At 54.4% G+C, this 23,094-nt stretch overlaps 2 protein-coding genes across 2 annotated transcripts; both read left to right on the top strand.

Moving 5' to 3' along the window:
• Window positions 1-11,768: 11,768 nt before the first annotated feature.
• KLK12 (kallikrein related peptidase 12) lies at window positions 11,769-16,597 on the top strand (the record flags this gene model as incomplete). The annotated part of the gene is made up of 6 exons (XM_079800624.1): window positions 11,769-11,905; window positions 12,084-12,139; window positions 12,923-13,082; window positions 14,361-14,620; window positions 15,527-15,660; window positions 16,442-16,597. Exons 1-6 carry the CDS (start codon window positions 11,877-11,879, stop codon window positions 16,595-16,597), a joined length of 795 nt encoding a protein of 264 aa, XP_079656750.1. The 5' UTR covers window positions 11,769-11,876.
• A 3,156-nt stretch (window positions 16,598-19,753) lies between these two features.
• On the top strand, window positions 19,754-22,663 carry KLK11 (kallikrein related peptidase 11; the record flags this gene model as incomplete). Its single annotated transcript, XM_079800642.1, has 5 exons — window positions 19,754-19,793; window positions 20,192-20,348; window positions 20,764-21,029; window positions 21,740-21,876; window positions 22,511-22,663. 5 exons carry the CDS (start codon window positions 19,754-19,756, stop codon window positions 22,661-22,663), a joined length of 753 nt encoding a protein of 250 aa, XP_079656768.1.
• Between the last annotated feature and the right edge of the window lie 431 nt (window positions 22,664-23,094).

Below are 23,094 nucleotides of genomic sequence, written 5' to 3'. Positions count from 1 at the left end.
GCGTTCTGTCTGTGGGACCCTTAGGTACCTCCAGCCCATCCCAGCAATATTCCATGTCCCATGAATGCACCATTCTTGGAAATATCCCATACCCCTCCAGATACTTACTCATTGCCAATATTTTATTTTATACTAGAGGCCTGGTGCACGAAATTTTTGCACTCGGGGCAGGGTCTCTCAGCCTGGCCTGTGCCCTATTGCAGTCCGGGAGCCCTCAGGGGATGTCCAACTGCCACGGAGGTGGGAGAGGCTCCTGCCACCGCTGATGCACTCACCAGCCAGGAGCCCAGCTTCTGGCTGAGCGGCACTCCCCCTGGTGGTCAGTGTGCATCATAGCGACCGGTCATTCCGCCATTCGGTTGATTTGCATATTAGCCTTTTATTATATAGGATTTTTCTGTGTTTTTTTAAAAAATAATTCTTTATTGTTGAAAGTATTACATAGGTCCCCCTTTTTCCCCCATTGACCCCCACCTCCCGCCCCAGGCCTTCACCACCCTATTGTCCGTGTCCATGGGTTATGCATATATGCATACAAAGTCTTTTCCTTGCCAATAGATCCTTCTATGTTTTGTGCTCAAGAAGGTTCTAGACTCCCATGACATTTCATTCCGAAAACATTCTCTTGTGCCCACCACCTTCGGTGCGATGCCCTTCTGAATGACATCACAGCCAACACTGGACCCTCCTAATGGCTCGTTCTCACGTGGTTCCTGACCTCCCAAGTGCCCCATCCCTGCCTACCTCCCACATTCTGTCAATATCTGACCCCCTGGCAATATTCCCTCTCTCTCAATCCCCGAGCCCATGCTAGAATCTAGAGTGACGGGGTTCAGAATCCCCAGGGCAGGGGTCTCCATGCCCGGACCCTACTGTACATCACAGATCCTATCCATCTGTCTCCTCCAGGGACACCCTCGTTGAATGCCCCCAGCTGTGGACACATCTTTGCCCCTGACCCCAGCGCACAATGGTTGAACGCTCGGGCCACTGGAGTCCCTGCTTTGAACAAGTCCTGAAACTCCCCGCCTCTTCCTCCTCCTTTCCCTCAGAGCGCTGTTTGGAGGATACCTGCTGAGGACTCCCCGCCATTATTGGCATAATTCCCTAGAAAATGTAACCTTGGCTGGCAACAGCAGCCCCTTTGCCGAGTGTCCGAAAGGTGTTGCATCTATTTCTCTCGGCACACGTTTATTCAGTGCTGGCACTGGGTGTCGGCAAATACAGTTTTGTTTGTTTACACGTCGATGCCTATCCTAAGCCAGGCGCGTTTGTAGACACGGGTGAATTAAACAGACAGAAACTTCTGCTCTTGTGGAGCTTATATATATTTTTTTTGTGGGGAGATGCATGATAAAGAAGATGAATTAAGAAATAGATGGTCAGGTGGCAAGAAAGAAAAAAAAAAAAAAAAGCAGGGTTGGCCCTTGCCAGTGGATAGAGCATAAGCCTGCGGACTGAAAGGTCCCGGGTTTGATTCTGGTCAAGAGCACATGCCCAGGTTGTGGGCTCAATCCCCAGTGGTGGGGGCATGCAGGAGGCAGCTGATCAATGATTCATCATTGATGTTTCTATCTCTCCCTCTCCCTTTCTCTCTGATTAAAAAAATAATTTTAAAAAAAAACAGGGTGGAAGGATAGAAAGTTATGATGGAGTGCATGGAGCTGCTATTCTATATATATATATATTTTAATATATATTTTATTGATTTTTTACAGAGAGGAAAGGAGAGAGATAGTCAGAAACATCAATCAGCTGCCTCCTGCACATACTGGGGATGTGCCCTTGACCGGAACCGAACCTGGGGCCCTTCAGTCCTTAGGCCAACGCTCTATCCACTGAGCCAAACCAGTTAGGGCTATATATATTATTGATTTCAGAGAGGAAGGGCGAGATAGAAACATCAATGATGAGAGAGAATCATTGGTCGGCTGCCTCCTGCATGCCCCACACTGGGGATTGAGCCAGCAACCAAAATTGAACCCAGAACCCTTCAGTCCGAAGGCCAACACTCAATCCACTGAGCCAAACCAGCCAGGGCTGGAGCTGCTATTTTAAATAGGGTGGTCTGGGAAGGAAATGCTGCACATCAAACAATATGCAAGTTGTTATAACATCTACACTAATAAAACCAGGATGCAAATTGACCGTACCTTCATGACGCCCACCAGCCAATCAGGAGTGAGTATGCAAATTAACCCAACAAAGATGGTGGGTTAATTTGCATATGCAAGTGCCAAGCGGCCGGGGGCGGGCTGGGACACAGGTGTTTGGCACCGCCCCCACCGCTCTGGGCCTCTGGGCAGCGTGGGAAGGCGGAAAGGCAGCTCCAGCGGGAGCGAAGGCGGAGCCGGCAGCCAGAGGAAGGAAGGCCCATTCTTGCATGAATCTTCGTGCATTGGGCCTCTAGTATACTAACAAAGTCTACATTGAGAAAGTAAATGCCAATGAACTGTTCACCTGGAATGGTTCTTTTTATGTGCGAGTTTCAATCTTAAATTTTTAAAAATATATTTTTATTGGTTTCAGAGAGGAAGGGAGAGGGAGAGAGAGATAGAAACATCATCAGTGATGAGAGAGAATCATTGATCAGCTGCCTCCTGTACGCCCTCCACTGGAGATCGAGCCCACAACCCAGGCATGTGCCCTGGCCGGGAATGGACCTGTGACCTCCTGGTTCCTAGGCTGACGCTCAAACACTGAGCCACGCCAGCCATTAATTCTTTTTAATGGTAGGTGTTTTTGTTTTGTTTTGTTTTTTCATCTTGAAATGTTTATTTTAAAAATTGATTTTACAAAAAAAGAAACAAAAAAATCTTGACTTTACAGAGAGAAACATTCATTGTTCCACTTATTTATTTCTTCATTGGTTGATGCTTGTCTGTGCTCTGATCTGGGATCAAACCCTCAATCTTGGCGGATCAGGAGGATGCTCTAACCAACTGAGCAACTGTTTTTTGTGTTTGTTTGTGGTTTTTTTTTGCTTGTTTGTTTGTTTTTAGCAGAAAATATAGAGATTACTTCCCTCAACCTCAGTCTCAGGGCTCATCTTAATTTTTTTTTAAAGCTAATAAACGCAATAACAAAAGAGACACAGTAACAGAGACAATGACAAGGATATACAACAACACAGATAATCACAAAGGAGACAATAATAAAAACAGTAGCAAAGATACACAACAGTAAAAATAGCAGAGAATACACAATAGAGATAAAGGCAGAAGATACACAGCGATAAAGAGAATAGCAGTCCTGGCCGGGTCGTGCAGGTGGTTGGCCCCAATGCGCCAAGGTGGTGGGTTTGACGCCCCGGTCGGGGCACATACCAGAGTCAAACAGTGAATGCCTAAGTGGAACAAGTCCTGTTTCTCCCTCCCCCTCTCTCAATCCATTTTTTAAAAATAGCAGGAGGGAATGGGGATACACGGGAATAAAATGAGAGAAACCGGAAGGCCCTTGCACGGATCACCAGTTCAACTCTCCCCATTCGAGAACGAAGAACCAGCCAAAGGGAGTCACTCTAACACGCTTAAACAGCACGTGCCTCAGCACTTGGGGAGGCCCACGGGGTGAGCAGCGCTGGGAAGAACACTGGGTACCGAGCGAGTGCTTGCTAAGTGGCAGGTGTCCTTAGCACGGTTGCTCCTGTTGATATAATTGTTATGATGCCATGTCTCCTAGGCTGCCAGGGCCAGGGCCAGCCGCCTGGGTGACAGCCAGGGGTGTGTGTGTGTGTGTGTGTGTGTGTGTGTGTGTGTGTGTGAGAGAGAGAGAGAGAGAGAGAGAGAGAGAGAGAGAGAGAGAGAGGAAGAGAGAGAGAGAGAGAGAGAGAGAGAGAGAGAGAGAGAGAGAGAAGAGAAAGAGAGAAGAGAGAGAGGAGAGATGGGGCCGGGGTGGGGTGGGGCGGAGAGAGGTGGCCACCCAGATCCGTCCTGTGGGACAGAAAATGACACACCTGAGCTGGAGACTGCCCACACCTTTACATCAGGAAGGCCAGCCAGGTGGCCAGGCTTCCAGGCTTCTCAGCTTTTCCTTCCCCTCCCTCTCCCAGGATTTCGAAATCAAGGGATCTTTTCCAGTTTCTGCCCGGGGACATTTTCATCACCATGGAGACCTAGGCGGAGAGGATTTGGGAAGCTGGTGCACAGCCCTGGGAAAGAGACTGAACAGCAAGGAGGGAGGGGTGTCCGAGGGATGGCAACACTTGCAGACACTAGCCCAGCACGAAGGCCCTTTTCACGCTCCCCAGGCCCCCACTGGGGAGACGTCAGCCCCCCCATTCTCAGAAGTGTACCCCTAGACCAGTGGCTGGGAAACTCATTAGTCAACAGAGCCAAACATCCACAGTACAACAATTGAAATTTCTTTTGAGAGCCAAATTTTTTAAACTTAAACTTCTTCTAACGCTACTTCTTCAAAATAGACTCGCCCAGGTCGTGGTATTTTGTGGAAGAGCCACACTCAAGGGGCCAAAGAGCCACAGGTGGCTCGCGAGCCGCAGTTTGCCGACCACAGCCCTAGACTAAAGACACTTCATCAGTGAGTTGAATCCATCCAGGTCAATGGAGACACATTCCTGTTCTTCCCCCATGGGGGTCAATGGGCTCCTGGGTGCGAGACAGGGTTCCCCAACATGACCAAGCAATTCTCGGACACCAGGTGGGTGTCCTACCATCGAAACTCAAGTCTGACACTGCCTGCCAGGAGATAGTGGGATCCCACAGGTGGAAGGCTCAGTCCTACAAGACGCCCCCCCACCCCTGCCCCACCTCAGATGCCAATGAAAAGTCCAGGTTGTCGTCTGCGCTTCTGACCGCCAGCTGCAGATCTGAGCGTCTAAGGACCCCCTCCTTGGGTTCCGTTCACTGGCCAGAGCAGCTCACAGGACTCAGAGCAGCGTTTGACTGATGGGATCACCGCTTTGTTGTAAAAGGATATGACTCAGGAGCAGCCAGATGGAAGAGATGCAGGGGGCCAGGCATGGGGGACGCTCTCCTCCCCAAATCCCCACGTGGTCACCATCCCAGAGGCTCTCCCAGCCTCTCCTCCCAGGTGTTATGGAGCCTCCACGGCACGAGTGTGATGGATTGAGTCCTTGGCCCTCGGTGATTGGTTCAACCTCCAGCCCCGACCACTTCCCTGGAAGTTCCAACCCTCTCATCTCATGGTTGGCTCCCCTGGCATCCAGCCCCCACCCTCAGGTGCTTTCCCAAAGTCGCCCCATCCACCTGACAAGAGACACCTTTATGGTCTCTTCACTTAGGAAATGCTAAGGCAAGCATGTCAGACTCAAAGGCTAACACGGGCCAAATAAACAAGGTGTAAGTGTCTGTGGGGCTGCAAAAAAAAAACCACACACACACAAAAGCTTCCATTTTCATAGACACATAGGTTTATTTCGATAGAGACGTGCTGAATACAAAGGGCTGAAATAAATGAGTCATCGTTAACATAAAATAATAGAACATTTTAATAAAAGTTAATATTTCTTCTTGAACATGAACTTGCCAGACACTGAATAACTGCACAGATTAATAAGCGTCACGCAAATAAGCCTATTTTTCTTGTTCTCCGAAATCGAAATATTTCCTGTTGCGCACACCAATCAAGTCAGTCCAAGACTAATGACGTGGCAACTGGCTACTAGAATATTCGCTGCTGGTGTTAGTGGAGAGAAATGGTGCGCCTGCATGTAAGGCTCGTAAGGGAAATGAATGCAACACGATTATAGTAATCAGTCATTAGCAAATGCTGTAGTTTGTTATTAATAATTATGTATAACAGGATATTGTAAAAATTAAGTTACGAAATTTTTATTAGAATGTTTCTTACCTACCGTTGTATTGGCTGGGCCCCAAAAATATCCGTTGTGGGCTGCATGCCAGTTTGACATGCCTACAAAGGGTTTTAGGGGCTCTGTGCCAGAATTGGGAATTAAAACCAAATATATATTTCTTATTATATATTAACTAGAGGCTTGGTGCACAAATTCATGCACGGGTGGGGTTCCTCCACCTGGCCAGCGATAGGGGCTGATCGGGGCCAATTGGGGCTGGCTGGCTGGGGAGAGGGACCGTGGGAGGTTGGCCAGCCACGGGAGTTTGGCCAGCCATGGGAGGTTGGCTGTGGGATCGCACTGACCACCAGGGGGAAGCTCCTGCATTGAGCATCTGCCCCATGGTGGTCAGTGTGCGTCATAGAGACTGGTAGTAATGATCGATTAGTCTTTTATATCTATATATATAAAAGCCCAAGCAACCGTTCGACCAGTAGCTATGATGCCCACTGACCACCAGGGGGCAGATGCTCAACACACAGGCATGGAAACATGGAACAGACTGATGAATCTCAGAGGGAAGGCGGGAGGGGGGGGTAGGAAGAAATTAACCAAAGATTTGATATGCATGCTAGAGGCCTGGTGCATGGATTCCTGCACCAGTGGGGTCCGTCAGGCTGGCCTGCAGGGATCAGGCTGAAACCGGCAGTCCGACATCCCCTGAGGGGTGCAAGATTGCGAGAGGGCACAGGCCAGGCCGAGGGACCCAACCAGTGCATGGATCCATGCACTGGGCCTCTCGTATATAGGTAATGTCAGAGGGGCCCATGAGCTTTAAACCCAAGCTTTGATTCTAACAAGTTCAATGATAAGATGCAAGAAGCAGACAGGTTGTGGGAGGGTTGAGGAGGCAGGAGACCCCGGTCAGGCTTTTTGGAAACAAAAGGGACTGGAACTCCGGGAGCTCAGGAGACAGATTTCAGGGACAGGGAGCAAGCGAGTAGTTGAGGCAGTCCTGGGAGCTGAATGGATGTCTCAGCAGAAATAAAGGAAACTTGGCTCCAGCTGGTTTGGCTCAGTGGACAGAGCACGGGCCTGTGGACTGAAGGGTCCCAGATTCAACTCCGGTCAAGGGCACATGCCTGGGTTGCGGGCTCAGTCCCCAGTGGTGGGTGTGCAGGAGGCAGCCGATCAATGGTTTTCCCTCATCATTGATGCTTCTGTCTATCTCTCCTCCCTTCCTCTCTGAAATCAATAAAAATACTTTTTTTAAAAAAGAAAGAAGTAAAGGAAACTTGGCCCTGGATAGGATCGGTCTCCTGAGGGTCTGAACCAGGGGACGGCGTGGATGGTGGGGACACCGCCCAGACAGAACGGGGGCTGGCAACACGTCTCAGACCTGTTGGTGATGAAACACTACCCGGGGTTAGACTGTGGGAGTCAGACTGGGCCTTGCTACCCGAGTTCTGGTTAGGAACGAATTCAGAGCCCGGGCCGGTGTGGCTCCGTTGGCTGGGCATCGCCCCGTGCAATGAAAGGTTGCGGGTTTGATTCCTGGGCAGGGCACATGCCTGAGTTGTGGGCTCCATCCCCCGTAGGGGGCGTGCTGGAGGCAGCCGATAGATGTCTGGCTCGCAGGTCGATGGGGACAGATGGTGAGCTTGGTCGGGGTCGTTCAGGAAGCTGTTGGAGGCACAGGCCTGGAGCTGGGGAGAGGCCTGATACCCGACCTGCCCCAGTGACAGGTGCCAGTGAAGAGTAGTAGTCCCTCCTTTGGAAAACTGATGTTGGAACTACTCTGTTATTCTTAGCCTCTCATTCTGTAGGTCAACTCTGTTATTTTTAGACTGTAAAATAACTTTCTTTTTAGCTTGAATCATAGAAAAGATCAACTTAGCTGTCTGACCTTGCCAGCTAGCCATCTACAGGGGCTGATTCACTGATACTGATAATAATTCCCACATTCTCATGCCACGTGTTTGTTCACCCAAGGTTACAGGTGTCTATATAGCTATGTACTCAAGGTTACAAAATTGTCTGTATAGATATGGCAGGTGTTGGTTAGATATGATATGTACTCAAGGTTACAAATTGTCTGTAAAAATAACTTACACAAGGACCTGAAAAGATATAAAAAGAGAATGCTCCCTCCTGTGTTTGTTCAGAATTTGACAGAGGCAATCTGCTCTGAACCTGCGGGCAATAAAGATGACTCCTAACTAATTGGCTCGTTAAGGCGTCTTGTCCAGCTCGCCGATTTGCAACACAACAACAGGTGAAGCTGTCAGGTATATGCAGGCTTAGCACCGGGACCTGGGAACACCCTTGTTTGTCCAGACACCTGTGCAGGAAAAAAGGGCCTATTCATGCAGGAGGACAGGAAGGAGAGCCAACAAAGGAGGAGGAAAAGCAGGAATGCGTGGCGTCCGGAAGCCGGGAGGGGACCCGCCGGCCTGGGGAATGCTGCGGGAAACCTGAGTGAGGACAGGACAGGCCGGAGACCGCTGGGTTGCTCAACATGGAAGTCTGTGGAAACCCAGGGAGAGCGTGGCTGCAGGGGACCCGCAGTGAGTAGACCTCCATGGAGAAGGTTTGCTGGGAAGGATGGTAGGAAGACAGGGTGGTTAGGTGGAGCTTAGTTCTGACTAACTCTGTGGTCCCAGCAGAGCATCAGGCACGTAGGCACCTCAGATTGTTTGTTGAGTGACTGACTGAATAAATGAATGAGCAGAGAATCGAGTGAGACAGGTGGCAAGATAGACAAAAGGATAAAGTTGTAGCATCAAGCCCTGACCGGTTTGGCTCAGTGGATAGAGCGTCGGCCTGTGGACTGAGGGGTCCCGGGTTTGATTCCGGTCAAGGGCATGTACCTTGGTTGTGGGCACATCCCCAGTACGGGGTGTGCAGGAGGCAGCTGATTGATGTTTCTCTCTCATCAATGTTTCTAACTCTATCCCTCTCCCTTCCTCTCTGTAAAAAAGCAATAAAATATATATATATTTAAAAAGTTGTAGCATCAAGTTGTAGCTGATATTTCTTCACATCTAAAGAAAAAAAAATTGTCATCGAAGTCAACTCTGCACATTTTTACAATAAAGAAATTAACTTTCTCTGACTTATTTCACTTAACATCATACCCTCCAGGTCCACCCATGTTGTCACAAATGATGTCTTCATTCTTTTTCATGGCCAAGTAATATTCTCCATTGTGTAAACATATCACATCTTCTTTATCTAGTCACCTACTGATGGACAATTAACTGTAATTGAAAAATTAAAATGCAATATATATACTGAGTGGCCAGATTATTATGACCGCCCCATCAGTACTTTGTTGGGCCACCTTTTGCCTTCAATACTGCAGCGATTCTTCTTGGCACTGACTCCATGAGATGTTGAAAAATGATGCGAGGAATCTGACACCATGCCTGATAGCACTGTCCAGTTCTGTGAGATTGGATGGTTGTGGAACCAGCTGCCTGATGGCTCTTTTAACTTCGTCCCACAAATGCTGAATTGGATTGAGATCTGGTGATTGTGGGGGCCACCTAAGCAAGGTAAAGTCTCCCTCACGTTCTTGAAACCACTCCTGGACAATACGAGCACTGTGGCATGGTGCATTGTCTTGTTGGAAGAAGCCATCTCCATTGGGATATGCCATCAACATGATAGATGAACTTACTTAGGTATGTTGTACTATTCAGACATTGTTCCACACGAATTAAAAGGCCCAAATCATGCCAGGAAAACATGCCCCAAACCATAACACTGCCCCCACCAGCATGAAGGGTTGTACTCATGCATGTGGGGTGCGTGCTTTCATGCTGTTTCCGCCAAATTCTCACCCTGCCATCTGCATGATGCAACTGGAAACGTGATTCATCGGACCACATGACTTTTTCCCAATGCTCGACTGTCCAATCTTTGCGTTCCTGTGCGAATTGGAGACGTTTTGTCTTGGTAACTGCAGACAGCAAAGGTGTTCGAACAGGCCTTCGGCTTCCATATCCCATACGATGCCGTGTACGGCTAATTTGCCTACAAACGTCAGGTGGTCACAATAATCTGGCCACTCAGTGTATGTAAAAGCCTAAGCGACCATAACAACTGGATAACGGAATGACCGGTTGACCAGTCGCTATGATGATGCACTGACCACCAGGGGGCAGCCGCTCAATGCAGGAGCTGCCCCCTGGTGGTCAGTGCGCTCTCACAGCCAACCTCCTGTGGCCGGCCCTGATCGGCCCCAATATCTGGCCAGGCCGAGGAACCCCACCCTCGTGCACCAGGCCTCTAGTATTTGGATAAGAATTAGCGATGCATTAGAGAGTCTGCCTGGGTTCGAACTCCGGTTCTGCCACTGACCAGCTGTGTGTGTGTGTGACTTCATCCAGTGGCGCCTCAGTTTCCACATCCATGGCCAGGTGTCGGGGTGGCTGAGTTCTCTCTGGGCCACGATGGTGCCCGAGGGTCAGGTGGGAGGCATGGGGACTTGAGAGCCCTGAGGGCTTCCTGGGGGAGTTGGCAAAGGTGCTCACAGCTGCAGGACAGCCCCTGTTCCCTGAGCCTCCAGCTGCAAGAAGTGGGAGTGGCTGTAGCCAGAAGCCACAAGCTGCTCATCTGTGTGTCAAACAGAACCACTGAGCCATCACCCTCATCCCCACTCCCCTCAGCCCCAGGCAACCACGGATCTGCTTCTTGTCCCTATGGATTTGCCTATTTTGGATATTTCATATAAATGGGATCTTACAGCCTGAGCCGGTTTTGGCTCAGCCGATAGAGCTTTGACCTGGGGACTGAAGGGTCTCAGGTTCGATTCCAGCCAAGGGCACATGCCCAGGTTGCGGGCTGGATCCCCAATAGGGGGCGTGCAGGAGGCAGCCGATCAATGATTCTCTCATCATTGATGTTTCTCTCTCTCTCTCTTCCTCTCTGAAATCAATAAAATATATTTAAAAAGCATCTCTAGGGTCAGGCTCAGGAGCCTGAATTAAAAAAATTCACTTAGAGCCCTGGCTGGGTAGCTCAGTCGGTTAGACTCATTAGTCAACAGAGCCAAATATCAACAGTACAACAACTGAAATTTCTTTTGAGAGCCAATTTTTTTTTTAACTTAAACTTCTTCTAACGCCACTTCTTCAAAATAGACTCGCCCAGGCCGTGGTATTTTGTGGAAGAGCCACACTCAAGGGGCCAAAGAGCACATGTGGCTCGCGAGCCGCAGTTTGCCGACCACGGGGTTAGAGCATTGTCCTGATACCGGTCAGGGCACATAGAAGAATCAACCAATGAATGCCTAAATACAATGAACAACAGATCTCTCTCTCTCTCTCTCTCTCTCTCTCTCTCTCTCTCTCTCAAAAATCAATAAATAAAAAGTAAAAAAAAATCGGTTGGAATCGGACTTCCACAGAACCCAGGATGGAAACCCTCTCCTGCCCCTTCCGTGGCCTCTTGTGAAATCGCCTCCTTCCCCTCCCCTCCCCTTCTCTCTCCCAGCTTCTCTCTGCCTCGGCCCTCCTGCCTCTCACGTCCACCCTCCTGCCCTTTCCCTCACTGCGTGGGGAGGGGCCCGGGGGCCCGGCGCCCCACCCTCCCTGAGCCTCGGTTTCACTGGGGTTGGGATTGGAACCCAGCTTCCAGATCACCTTGAGCCGCCAGCCGGAAGGGGTGGGTGGGCTGCCGGCTGGCTGGCTCGGAGAAGAGGGGAGACGGGCGGGGTGGGGTCTGTCTCCCAGAGCCTGCCCCGGCCTGTCCCCTGCTCCCCTTCCTCCAAGGAGCCCTGAAACTCAATTACATGCCATTAGAGTGAGGAAGCGTTTGTAGGGGATTAGAGGGCGCCCCACCCCGTGTCTTCCTGGTCCCCTTCCCTCAACCAGGAAATGGAATGGGCTGGAAGGAAGAGAGTTAAAAGCGGTGCCAGCTGCCAGTCTGGGGCAGAGGGACAGACGGAAGGAGGGGGACCGGCGGGGAGGCATGACAGGTGGCTGAGAAGCCAGGTGGACAGGGGAGCACTGACTGGCCGGCCGGTGACAAGACAGGCAGGCAGGGTGACAGGCAGATAACAGAGACACGGGCAGGCTGAACCGGCCACAGCCACATGGAGGACCCAGCAGGCAGAGAGACAAGGTGAGGAGGGCCCGCAGTCACAGGTGAGGGGGGACAGCGGGAGACGGGGAGAGAGGGGAAGGGGGCATCCCCTGTGCATGGAGCTGACCTGGGAAGGATGAGGGAGGGGGGAGGGAGGGAGGGAGGGAGGGAGGACAAGGACAAGGGCCATTTCTGAGCATCCCCCACCTTTTCCCAGAACCTGGAGGTGGCCAGCCATGGGGCCCAGCATCCTTGTGCTCCTGTGTGTTATTGGTGAGTTCCCCAGGGGGAAGGAGAGTCCCTCCCTCCCCCACGAGGGGACCCCCGTCTCTCCTTCTCAGCTCTGGCCTCCGTTCACTCCAGCTCCCATCCAGGATCCTCTCACCCCTCCCGCATCTTTTCATCCATCTCCCCTCTGTCTCTTCCTGCCACACAGTCCCAGTTCTCTATCATCTATCTATCTATCATCTATCTATCATCTATCATCTGTCTATCTATCATCTATCAATCAATCAATCTATCTATCTGTCATCTATCTATCATCTATCTATCATCTGTCTATCATCTGTCTATCTATCATCTACTTATCTATCTATCATCTATCTATCTGTCATCTGTCTATCATCTATCTGTCTATCTATCATCTATCATCTATCTATCATCTGTCTATCATCTATCTGTCATCTGTCTATCTATCAACTATCTGTCTATCTATCATCTACTTATCTATCATCTATCTGTCTATCTGTCATCTATCTATCATCTATCTGTCTATCATCTGTCTATCTATCATCTATCTGTCTATCTGTCATCTGTCTATCTATCATCTGTCTATCAGCATCTCTCTCCGTTTCCCTCTTCCTCTCTGTAGCCCTCGGGTGTAGCACTGTCTTTTGCTCTCCATCCTTAGGTGTCTCCCTGTGCCTGGCTCTGTCTTCCTCTCGCCTCCTTCTCTTTCTGTGTCTCAGCATCTTCGTGTCTCTCTCTTCCTGTCTCTGACCCACAACCTGTGCGGGTCTCTGACACCCTCTCTCTGGCCCGTACCCCCGTCCTCAGGGCTCAGCCACGGGGCCTCAGAGAAGATTTATAATGGCACGGAGTGTGATCCTCACTCGCAGCCTTGGCAGGCGGGGCTGTTTGAAGGTGCCAACCTGCGCTGTGGGGGGGTCCTCATTGACCGGAGGTGGGTCCTCACAGCTGCTCACTGCAGCGGCAGGTAAGCCCCCCGCCCCCGCCCCCCCCCAATCTGGCTCCCTTCCTGGAGTGGGCCGAGGAGGGTGATGGGGAGGGAGTGTCAAGGAGAAAGGAAATGGTCTTGTCACAAGAGACTCTAAGGTTAGACAAGGAGTAGGACTTTTTATTTTTATTTTTTTATTTTTTAAAAATATATTTTTATTGATTTCAGAGAGGAAGGGAGAGGGAGAGAGAGATAGAAACATCAATGATGAGAGGGAATCATTGATTGGCTGCCTCCTGCACGCTCCCCACTGGGGATTGAGCCTGCAACCCAGGCATGTGCCCCCGACCGGAATCGAACCCAGGACCTTTCAGTCCACAGGCTGACACTCTATCCACTGAGCCAAACCGGCTAGGGTAAGGAGTACGACTTTTTATTTTTTTAAATATATTTTATTGATTTTTTTACAGAGAGGAAGGGAGAGGGAGAGAGAGTTGGAAACATCGATGAGAGAGAAACATCAATCAGCTGCCTCCTGCACACCCCCCACTGGGGATGTGCCCGCAACCAAGGTACATGCTCTTGACTGGAATCGAAGCTGGAACCCTTGAGTCCGCAGGCCGACGCTCTATCCACTGAGCCAAACCGGTTAGGGCAGGAGTAGGACTTTTTAAACAATGGGCCTGGGTGGGGCTGGCTGGGGTGCAGGAGGGTGGGGGGCAGAGGAGGGGCCTGGAACCTGCCCCCCCACCTCCTCTCGTTCCTTCGAGCCCCCTCCCTTCCTAGATGGCACCTGTCACCTGCCCCAGCCATTCCCTGACCGGGCTGGGCCCTGGGCCCACATTGGATCCCAACTCTTTGTGCAGCCTCAGGGATCCATCTGTAAAAGGGCAGGATTGGGCTTCCTGGGTCCGACCCTCCGCGTTTTATGCAAAAGGGAAGTGTCAGACACACAGAGATGGAGAGATGTGGGGACAGGGGGAGGCACGAGCAGGACAGAGAGCGGCCGCACGGTGGACAGCGTGGACAGTCCAGGCAGCCTCCGAGGAGGTGGGGCCAGAGCTGGGATGAAGTCTGACAGCTGTCCCTTCCCCTGTGGGCCTCACCAGCTAAGAGAATCAGAAGGGGACACAGATGCAGGGACATGGGGGGCGGGGGGAGGGACTGGGGTGATGGAGATAGAGACCAAGAGACTGAGAGACAGCACCTTAGAGAACAAGGGCGAATGAATGAGGGACCGAGATGATGACCTGAGCCGGAGGCAGGAGGGCCTGGGAGTCTGGGGCAGCCCACCTGCTGAGCCACCGTAACCCCTAGCAGGTACTGGGTGCGCCTGGGGGAACACAGCCTCAGCCACCTGGACTGGACGGAACAGATCCGGCGCAGCGGCTTCTCCGTGACCCACCCCAGCTATGAGGGCGCACAGAGGAGCCACGAGCATGACCTGCGGCTTCTGAGGCTGGGCACCCCCGCCCGCCTGACCCGCAGCGTCCAGCCCCTGGCCCTGCCCACCACCTGTGCAGCAGCTGGCACCGAGTGCCACATCTCCGGCTGGGGCACCACCAACCGACCGTGGAGTAAGCCGGCCCTGGGGTCAAGGGTCAAAATGGGCCAAAGTCTGGGTGTAGGGTGAGAGGTCACCAGTCACACCATCTCAGGGGAAGGATGGTTAAAGGGCCAAACAGCAGGATTATAGTTTGGGGTTGGAGATCATGGTGGATCAGGCCTTGAGGGTCAAAGTGGTTAAGGGGTTGGGTTGGGTATGGAGTCAGAAGTCCTGGGTCAGGGAGGATGTGGTTAGAGGTCAGAGGGCTGTCGGGGATCATCCGACTGGAGCAAAAGTCATGTATAAAAATAGGATCAGGGGTTGGTCAACGTCATTGAAGAGTTGAGGCCATGGGACCCATATGTTGCAGAAGCTGGCCACAGTCTCAGGATGGGGTCATCGGTCTGGGGTTGGAAGCCAGAGGGTGTAGAGTGTGGAGGCAGAGGCTAGGGGTCATGGAGTCAGGGTTCAAATAACCTAGGATCAGAGGTCACCTTGGAGTAGAGACCAGTGATTTAGAGGAAGCAGAACTGAGGTTGGAGCGTAAGGTGAAGACAAGGAATACGGGGTCAGGAGACAGAAGACATGAGGTCCAGTTGGAATCAAAGGATGATAAGACTGAAGGTCGAAGGTCACACAGTAGCTGAAACGAGAGGAGGAGGCCAGGTCCGGATTCACGGTATCTGAGGTTGGAGGCACACGGAGGGTCTAGAGTTAGGACACTCAACGTTAGAGGTTAAAGGTCCCGGAACTGGGCCCATGGGCTGGGGTCAAGGTTCATGATGGCATCAAGTCATCCGTCTAAAGTTTGGAGGTTTGAGGGTTCTAGTGGAGGTCACAGGGAGGGGACGGGGCATAGCTTTGGACTGAGCTTCTTTGAGAGGAGGGACGTGGGGAGCTCTGGGGGGAACCGGCAGCATCCATCTTCCACCCCCAGGCCCATTCCCAGACAAGCTGCAGTGCCTCAACATCTCCATCGTCTCCAGCGCCATCTGCCGCGCCGTGTTCCCCGGGAGAATCACGGACAACATGGTGTGCGCGGGCGGCAACATGGGAAAGGATGCCTGCCAGGTGAGCAGGTGCAGGCGAGGCATGGCCACCCGGGACGGGGACCAGGGTGCGGAGGAGGGGGACATGGGGAGGGTACGTCAGGGAAAGGGGGTAGGGGAGAAAGATGAGGTCAGAAAGAAGGGGAGGCACAGCACCAGGGAGGGGGGCAGAACAGGAGGAAGAGCCAGGGAATGGAGGACAGAGAGAGGGAAGGGGGGGCAGAGAGAAGAGAGGGAGATGGGGGGAGTGAAGGAGCAGCCGGTATGTGGGGCGCTCAGGTAGGTAACCTACTCCCTCTCCAGTTCTGAGTCTTCCCCACACCGTCCCAGGTGAGAGATTCCAGGATGGAGGCAGGAAAGGGGGTGGGGGAGCGCTCAGCCTCACATTCTGCTTACCTTGCCCTCTTGGGTCCTCCAGAGAGGAGGCCTGCCCCACCCTACCGGCCAGGGCCCCAGCCTACTGCCCTTCAGAGAACTCTTTATGGAGTCCCGCCCTCCTTTGCTGCGATTGGTTGTTGGTGCCCACGCCCGCTTCCCTCATTGGTCAGGGCCCCTGCCATTGTTCTTGAGGAAACTCCTACCCTTTGTGGAGACCCGCCCACCTTCCCTGAGTCTGGGAACAGTGTGTTCTCTGTTGTTCAGTCATGGCTGTTGTCCCTCGGGCACTGGGCTGTGCTCTTTCTCTGACCCCCAGGTTGGGAGCCACTGTCCTCAAGGCCCAGACATGGGTTGGGGAGAGGACAACGGCAACAGGGTTTCTCCCCTATTCAGGCCTTTGCTCCTTTCCCCCCTTTCCCTTCCAGGGTGACTCCGGCGGCCCTCTAGTGTGCGGAGGAGTCCTTCAGGGTCTGGTGTCCTGGGGGTCCGTGGGGCCTTGCGGCCAAGAAGGCATCCCGGGGGTCTACACCAATATTTGCAAATATGTGGACTGGATCCTGGGGGTCATCAAGAACAACTGACGGCCCCCTCTCCCTCCACCCCCTCCTCGGCTTGGGGGCCACTCTGACCCCCGGAACGCCAACACCCCCTCCATCGCCAACCCCAGCTCTCACTCTTCTTGGTCTGGGACAGCTCCTTCCCAGAACTCCACCTCCAGCCAGCCCCCTTCTAAGACCCACGGTTCAGGGAGGAGGGAGTGTGGGACCATTTGGAATAAATATAACTCGCCAAGGGGTGGTGTCTGTCTGTCTGTCTGTCTGTCTGGTATCCCCGTGCTGGTTGAGAATGGAGGGAGGCCTCCTTCGTTGCCCTCCTCACTGGTGTAGAAATAGGGATCTCAGATGTGGAGGGTTTTCCCACAGGAATGGAGTAGAACAAGTTACTTACAACAATAAAAATAAGGGACCTTTTTCTCCATCGGACACAACAGGAACAGGAACCAAGCCCTTATAAGCTTTTTAAGGGCTCATACGCATAAGGACCTGAAAAGGGGGCGGGCGGAGGAATTTACTGGTTGCAAAATACCAAACCACAACTGTGAAATCAAAATTTGTGACCATTTAATTAAATGCCCATAAAATGTAACATCCCCACAACCAGCCAATGGCAACTTGCTTCTGCGGGAGTCGAGCACACGTTCTATTATTTTTAAAAAATATATATTTTATTGACTTTTACAGAGAGGAAGGGAGAGGGAGAGAGAGTTAGAAACATCGATGTGAGAGAAACATCCATCAGCTGCCTCCTGCACACCCCCCACTGGGGATGTGCCCGCAACCAAAGGTACATGCCCTTGACCGGAATCCAACCTGGGACCCTTGAGTCCGCAGGCCGACGCTCTATCCACTGAGCTAAACCGGTTAGGCTTAGGGCCATACGTTCTATTATTTAATGATTGCACGTGGCATGTGGGTTTGTTTTCGTGCTGACGATGGAAGGCCAGAGGACCCAGCCTATGTCTTCGAATCGTCCTGCCCAGCCCCTTGGGGTCTGTCCTCACTGCCTCTCCAGGAGGTGCAGGGAGAACTTGTCCGCAGTGACTGCAAGAGGAATTTGAGGTGTGATCATGACAGCTGTGGGAACATGGGCTGAGAACCTTCTGTCCTTGGCTCTCTTGAACTCCTCATCCCAACCCCCCAAGGCAGGGCTGTCCCACCCCCCCTCCCCACACACACACACACACACACACACACACACACACACACCCCTCCAGGTCACAGATGAAGAAACTGAGCCTCGCTGGGGTGGAGTCCCCTGGCCCACGTCACCGTGCTAGCCAGAGGCAGAGCCGAGGTCTGGGGCCAGGGCTGGCTGCTGGCAGAACCCAGGCCTACCTACCTGGCAATCCTGCTCCGCATCTGGTTAGAGGAGCGAGGAGGGCATGACAGGAAGCAGATCTGCCCGATAACAAGCCCGAAGACGTCGGGGTTGTCACTCGACTCTGCAGACCAGGAAATCGAGGTGGCTCAGATCTGGGAAGGCGTCGGACCCAGGTCACACAGCCAGTAAGTGCCACAGCTGGATGCCAAGGCCCCTGGGGGGGGTTCCCCCGCGGACTCAGACTCGGGGTGGAGAGAGGGGGTGGGTGGGCAGAGGGAAGGGTGGGCAGAGGAGCCCTCATTTCCCATTCTCGGGCCTTGACTCCCACAGGCCCCGACCTGCCTCCCCCACCCGCCTGTCCTGCCCCTGCGCCTGGCAACAGCCCCACCTCTGGGACGCCCCAGTTCCCCCTTTCCTTGGAATGGAGAAGGGAGGGGCCCAAAGAAGGCCAGGGGCCCACCTGGGCTCGAGCTGTGGGGCGGGAGGGGCAGGCCCAAGAGGAGATGAGGTAGAAGAGGGTTAAGAGACAGAGGGAGAGAAAGGGAAAGACGGACAGAGGGAGGGAGGGAGGGAGGGAGAGACAGGCTCCAAGAAGGACAGAGCCTGTGGGGAGAGCCTGGGAGATGCAAACAGGGGACAGAGGGAGACAGAAAGCCACAGACACGGATGAACGACACGCACGCAGAATTACGGAGAGGCGGCCGGCGACAGGGGAGGGGAGAGAGACTCGGAGCGACCGGGCAGGATGCAGGCAGGCAGGTGGATGGACCGGGCCGAGAGACCCTGAGCAGCAGAGAGAAGAGGGGCTTGGAGAGGTGACAGAGGCGGGCAGGCGGGCGGCAGCGTCGCCCAGGCCCTGCGCCTGTCTGGGTAGGGCCCCCCCCCCACACCCCGCCCCCAAGGCAATAAGGCAGGGCTGGGAGGCCCCGTCATCCGGGCCACCCTCTACGACTGCCAGCCTGCCCCAGCCTGTCACAGCTGCCACCACCACCACCACCGTGGGTCCCGGGAGCCCCAGCTCCAGAGCCTGTGAGTCTGGGAGGGACAAGAAGCCCCCGGCATCCAGGTGGTACCAGACAGAGAGCCCCAGGCCTCCGGGTCTCGGCCCTGTTTCTCCCTCTGCTCTGTCCTAGGCTTGGGGGGCGGGGGCGGGGGGGGGGGACACTCTTGTTTCTCTCTCTGCCTCTCCAACCGGCCGCCGCCAATCTCCGTGACTTCTGGCCCCAGCCTCTGTCCCTGAGTCCAGCCCTCCACCTCTGCCCCTGTTGGCCAGGGCAGCTGAGGACACAGGCTCTTCCTGGGACCAGCCCCTCCCAGCTCCGTCCAGTGCCCTTCCAAGGGGCTGGGGTGCAGCAGGGCAGGGTCCCAAACACCATCCCCGGCCGAGGCCCGCCCCCCCCCCCCCCCCCCCCCCCCGCTGCACTCCCAGAAAAACCCGTGAAGGGCCCATGTCCCCCTGGGTGGTTCCTGAATGGTGCCAGGTCCCTTTCCCCTCCTGCCCCAAGCTCTTGGGGCCGGCCAGCTGTCAGGTGGGCAAGGAGAAAACATGCTCCAAAGGGAACCTCGGGGGTTCAGAGGTCGACGTGAAACCAGGCAAAGCCTCCCCCCCGGCCGCCAGCAGCTTCTGTCTGAGATAATGGTCCCTCCAAGGCCACCCTCCAAAGATTCACGTCAAGGTCGGGGTGCTGTGAGGGCAGAACGGGGGGATCCTTCTAGCCCTGCTGTTTCTCCCTGGGGACAGTCAGAGCAGGCGCGGGGGAGGGGGAAGGGCCGGAACCAGCCCGCAGTCCCCCATGTGCCCCCCTCCTTGCTTCCAGAAGCACCTGGGGCCTGCCCTCCTCCCCCTGCGCCAGGCCATGACGATTCTGCGATTACTCATGCTTGCTCTGGTGACAGGTACGGTGGGCGATGGGGAAGGGCAGCGGCCTCCCTCTCAAACCTCCAGCGTCCCCCCACCCTCCGTGTCTAGAGGGGCATCCGAATGGGTCTGTGAGCCAGAAGGAGGCCTTGGTTGCAGCAGGTGTCACCCCTTTAGATGCTAGAATGGGGAAGAGGTCCAGGAGGGCCCCAGGGGAGGGGCCAGGGCAGCCGGCTGGAGTGGGAGGCAAAGAGCTCAGGACAGTGGCTATTGGCCAACCGCCATGTCAATCATCCAATGCCCAGACTGTCCATACAGTGCATCCCAGCGGGACACTAGGCGGGGGGGTGGGGAGAGGGGGCAGACACTCCCCCCTCCCTCTCTCCTGGGAGTCCTCTCATGCCTGAGCCCCCTCTTTTGCCCCCACCCCCTCCAGGGCATGTAGGGGGAGAGACGAGGATCATCAAGGGGTACGAGTGTTCTCCTCATTCCCAGCCCTGGCAGGTGGTTCTGTTCCAGAAGACACGTCTGCTCTGCGGGGCAACCCTCGTCGCCCCCAAATGGCTCCTGACAGCGGCTCACTGCCTCAAGCCGTGGGTGCGGGGGCTGGGGCGGGGCTGGGAGGGGGCTGGAGGTGGAGACTTGCAAGGAGAGGGGCTCGGTGATGGGGAGAATGTGCATGGGGTGAGAAAGGTGGGGTGGAGATGGGTACAGAGGTGGGGCCGAGTTGGCGTTGGTGATGGGGAGCCACTGGGGATTGAGGCGGGAGGGAGGGATGGACGACGTTGGAACTGGGATGGGGTTGGGTATGGGGCTGGGTGCTGGCTGCTGGGTGGGGATGTAGTTTGGAAGGGGGCTTCGACGGGACCCAGGGGTGAGGTTGGAAGTGGAGGTGTGGTCCTTCATTCCCCTCATGTCCCCCCCCGCCCCGCCCAACCCCGTGCCTCTGGCCCCACCTCCCGTCTCTCCTTCTCCTTCCACCTCTGACCATCATCTCTCCCACCTCAGCCAATACACAGTCCACCTGGGGATGCACAGCCTGCATCGACCGGATGGCTGGGAGCAGACCCGAAGGGCCACGGAGTCCTTCCCCCACCCGGACTTCAACAACAGCGTCCCCAACAAGGACCACCGCAATGACATCATGCTGGTGAAGATGGCGTCACCAGCCGTCATCACCTGGGCCGTGCGCCCCCTCAAGCTGTCGTCACGCTGCGTCGCCCCGGGCACCCGCTGCCTCATCTCCGGCTGGGGCACCACGTCCAGCCCCCAGTGTAGGCGCTCCGCCCGGGGGGGGGGGGTGTGGGTGCACGGTGGGGGCAGGGTGGTCACGACTGAGGAACGGCGGGAGACAGGAAGAACCTTCCCAAATGCGTCCTAGTGATCAAAGAGGGGGCTACCTTTTGGTGTCAGTGGTGGGATCAGGTGAAAGGAGACGTGGGAAGTCAGGGCCGGGGGTGGGAGGAGACAGGCATTTGGGGCCTTAGACTCCGACGACGACGGAGGTGCAGTCCCAGACCCACACTTGCTGTCCTAGGACCGTAGGCAAGCGGCCTCACCTCTGTCAACCTTAAGGTTTTCTCTATAAAATGAGAACCCTCACACCCCACCAGGCTGGATTAGAGGTCCTGTGTCTAGAGCCGTGGTCGGCAAACTGCGGCTCGCGAGCCACATGCGGATCTTTGGCCCCCTGAGTGTGGCTCGTCCACAAAATACCACGGCCTGGGCGAGTCTATTTTGAAGAAGTGGCGTTAGAAGGAGTTTACGTTTAAAAAATGTGGCTCTCAAAAGAAATGTCAATCGTTGTCCTGTTGATACTTGGCTCTGTTGACTCCTGAGTTTGCCGACCGCTGGTCTAGAGCAACGAAGGAGTTACTGCTGGCCGTCAGTGAGCACAGGGACTGGGTTCAGAGCGAGCCCTGCAGTGCGGGGCACGGAGCCAGGCGGCTCTCATGTTCCACACCCCTTCCTGCCATTTCCACAGTGCACCTGCCCCACACCTTGCGATGTGCCAACATCACCATCATTGATCACAAGGAGTGTGAGAACGCCTACCCGGGCAACATCACGGACAGCATGGTGTGCGCCAGCGTGCGGGAGGAAGGCAAGGACTCGTGCCAGGTCAGAGGGCAGGGCCTGGGTCTCCAACCTCCGTCGTGTCTTCATCGACACCCGCCCCCCCCACCTCTTCCCTAACAGCACACCCAGCACCTTCCCCTCTCCCAGTCTCATCCTAGTTCTACCCCCACCCCCTCACCCCTTGCCCATGCTCTCTGCTGCCCCAAATCCATCTCCATCTCCGACTCCCTATGCCCACCCCAACCATCCCCAAATCCGTTTTCTTTTTCTTTAAATATGCTTTTATTGATTTCAGAGAGGAAGGGAGGGAGAGAGAGATAGGAACATCAGTGATGAGAGAGAGCCATGGATGGGCTGCCTCCTGCACGCCCCACACTGGGGATCGAGCCCACAACCTGGGCATGTGCCCTTGACCGGGAATCGAACCGTGACCTCCTGGTTCATAGATGGACGCTCAACCACTGAGCCATGCCGGTCGGGCCCCAACTCCATTTTCCACCCTAACCCCCATCTTTGTTCTTACCCATAACTCCAGCCTCATCCCCAACCCCCTCCTCTGTCTCCACCACACGAACCCCACCCCATCCCCACCTCTCCCTGACCCCATGCTCAGCACCTTCCCCTCCCCCAAGGCCTCTCATTCCCGCTGATGGGTTTTCTCTCTCCCCGTCCCCAGGGTGACTCTGGAGGCCCTCTTGTCTGCAATGGGTCTCTCCAAGGCATCATCTCCTGGGGTCAGGACCCGTGTGCCGTCAGCAGAAAGCCCGGCGTCTACACAAAGGTCTGCAAATACGTGGACTGGATTCACGAGACGATGAAGAACAACTAGCCGGCACCAGCTCGCCAGCCTCACCCACATCCCGTCCATCCGTGCGTGCGTGGTGATGTGCCGCCTGTTCCTTCTGCTCCTCACGAAGCCTGGGCCAGGACCCCTTCACTCGTCCTTTGGGCTTCCTTGACCAGATAGATGCCGACGCGCAATAAGCAACTTGTCGGAACGAATGAGACCGGAATTCATTAACTTGGGACTCTGGGGGTGATTATTGGGTAGCTGTTTGGTTCACGGTTGTATCCCCAGCCCCAAAGACAGTTCCTGGCACAAGATTTCAATAAATATTTAGGACATGGATGGCTCTTCTGAGTGCTTAGCTGGGTGCCAGACCCCGGTCCAAGGGCTTTTACACGTATCAATGAACGTAGCCTGCACCAACGCCTAAGGAGGTCGTGCTATTATTATTATTACTAGAGGCCCGGTGCACG

The sequence above is a fragment of the Cnephaeus nilssonii genome (assembly GCF_951640355.1).
Source record: "Cnephaeus nilssonii genome assembly, chromosome: 20".
In the NCBI taxonomy this organism is placed as follows: Eukaryota; Metazoa; Chordata; class Mammalia; order Chiroptera; family Vespertilionidae; genus Cnephaeus; species Cnephaeus nilssonii.
The sequence above is the reverse complement of the archived record's forward strand: the minus strand, read 5'-3'. Positions and strand labels throughout refer to the sequence as shown.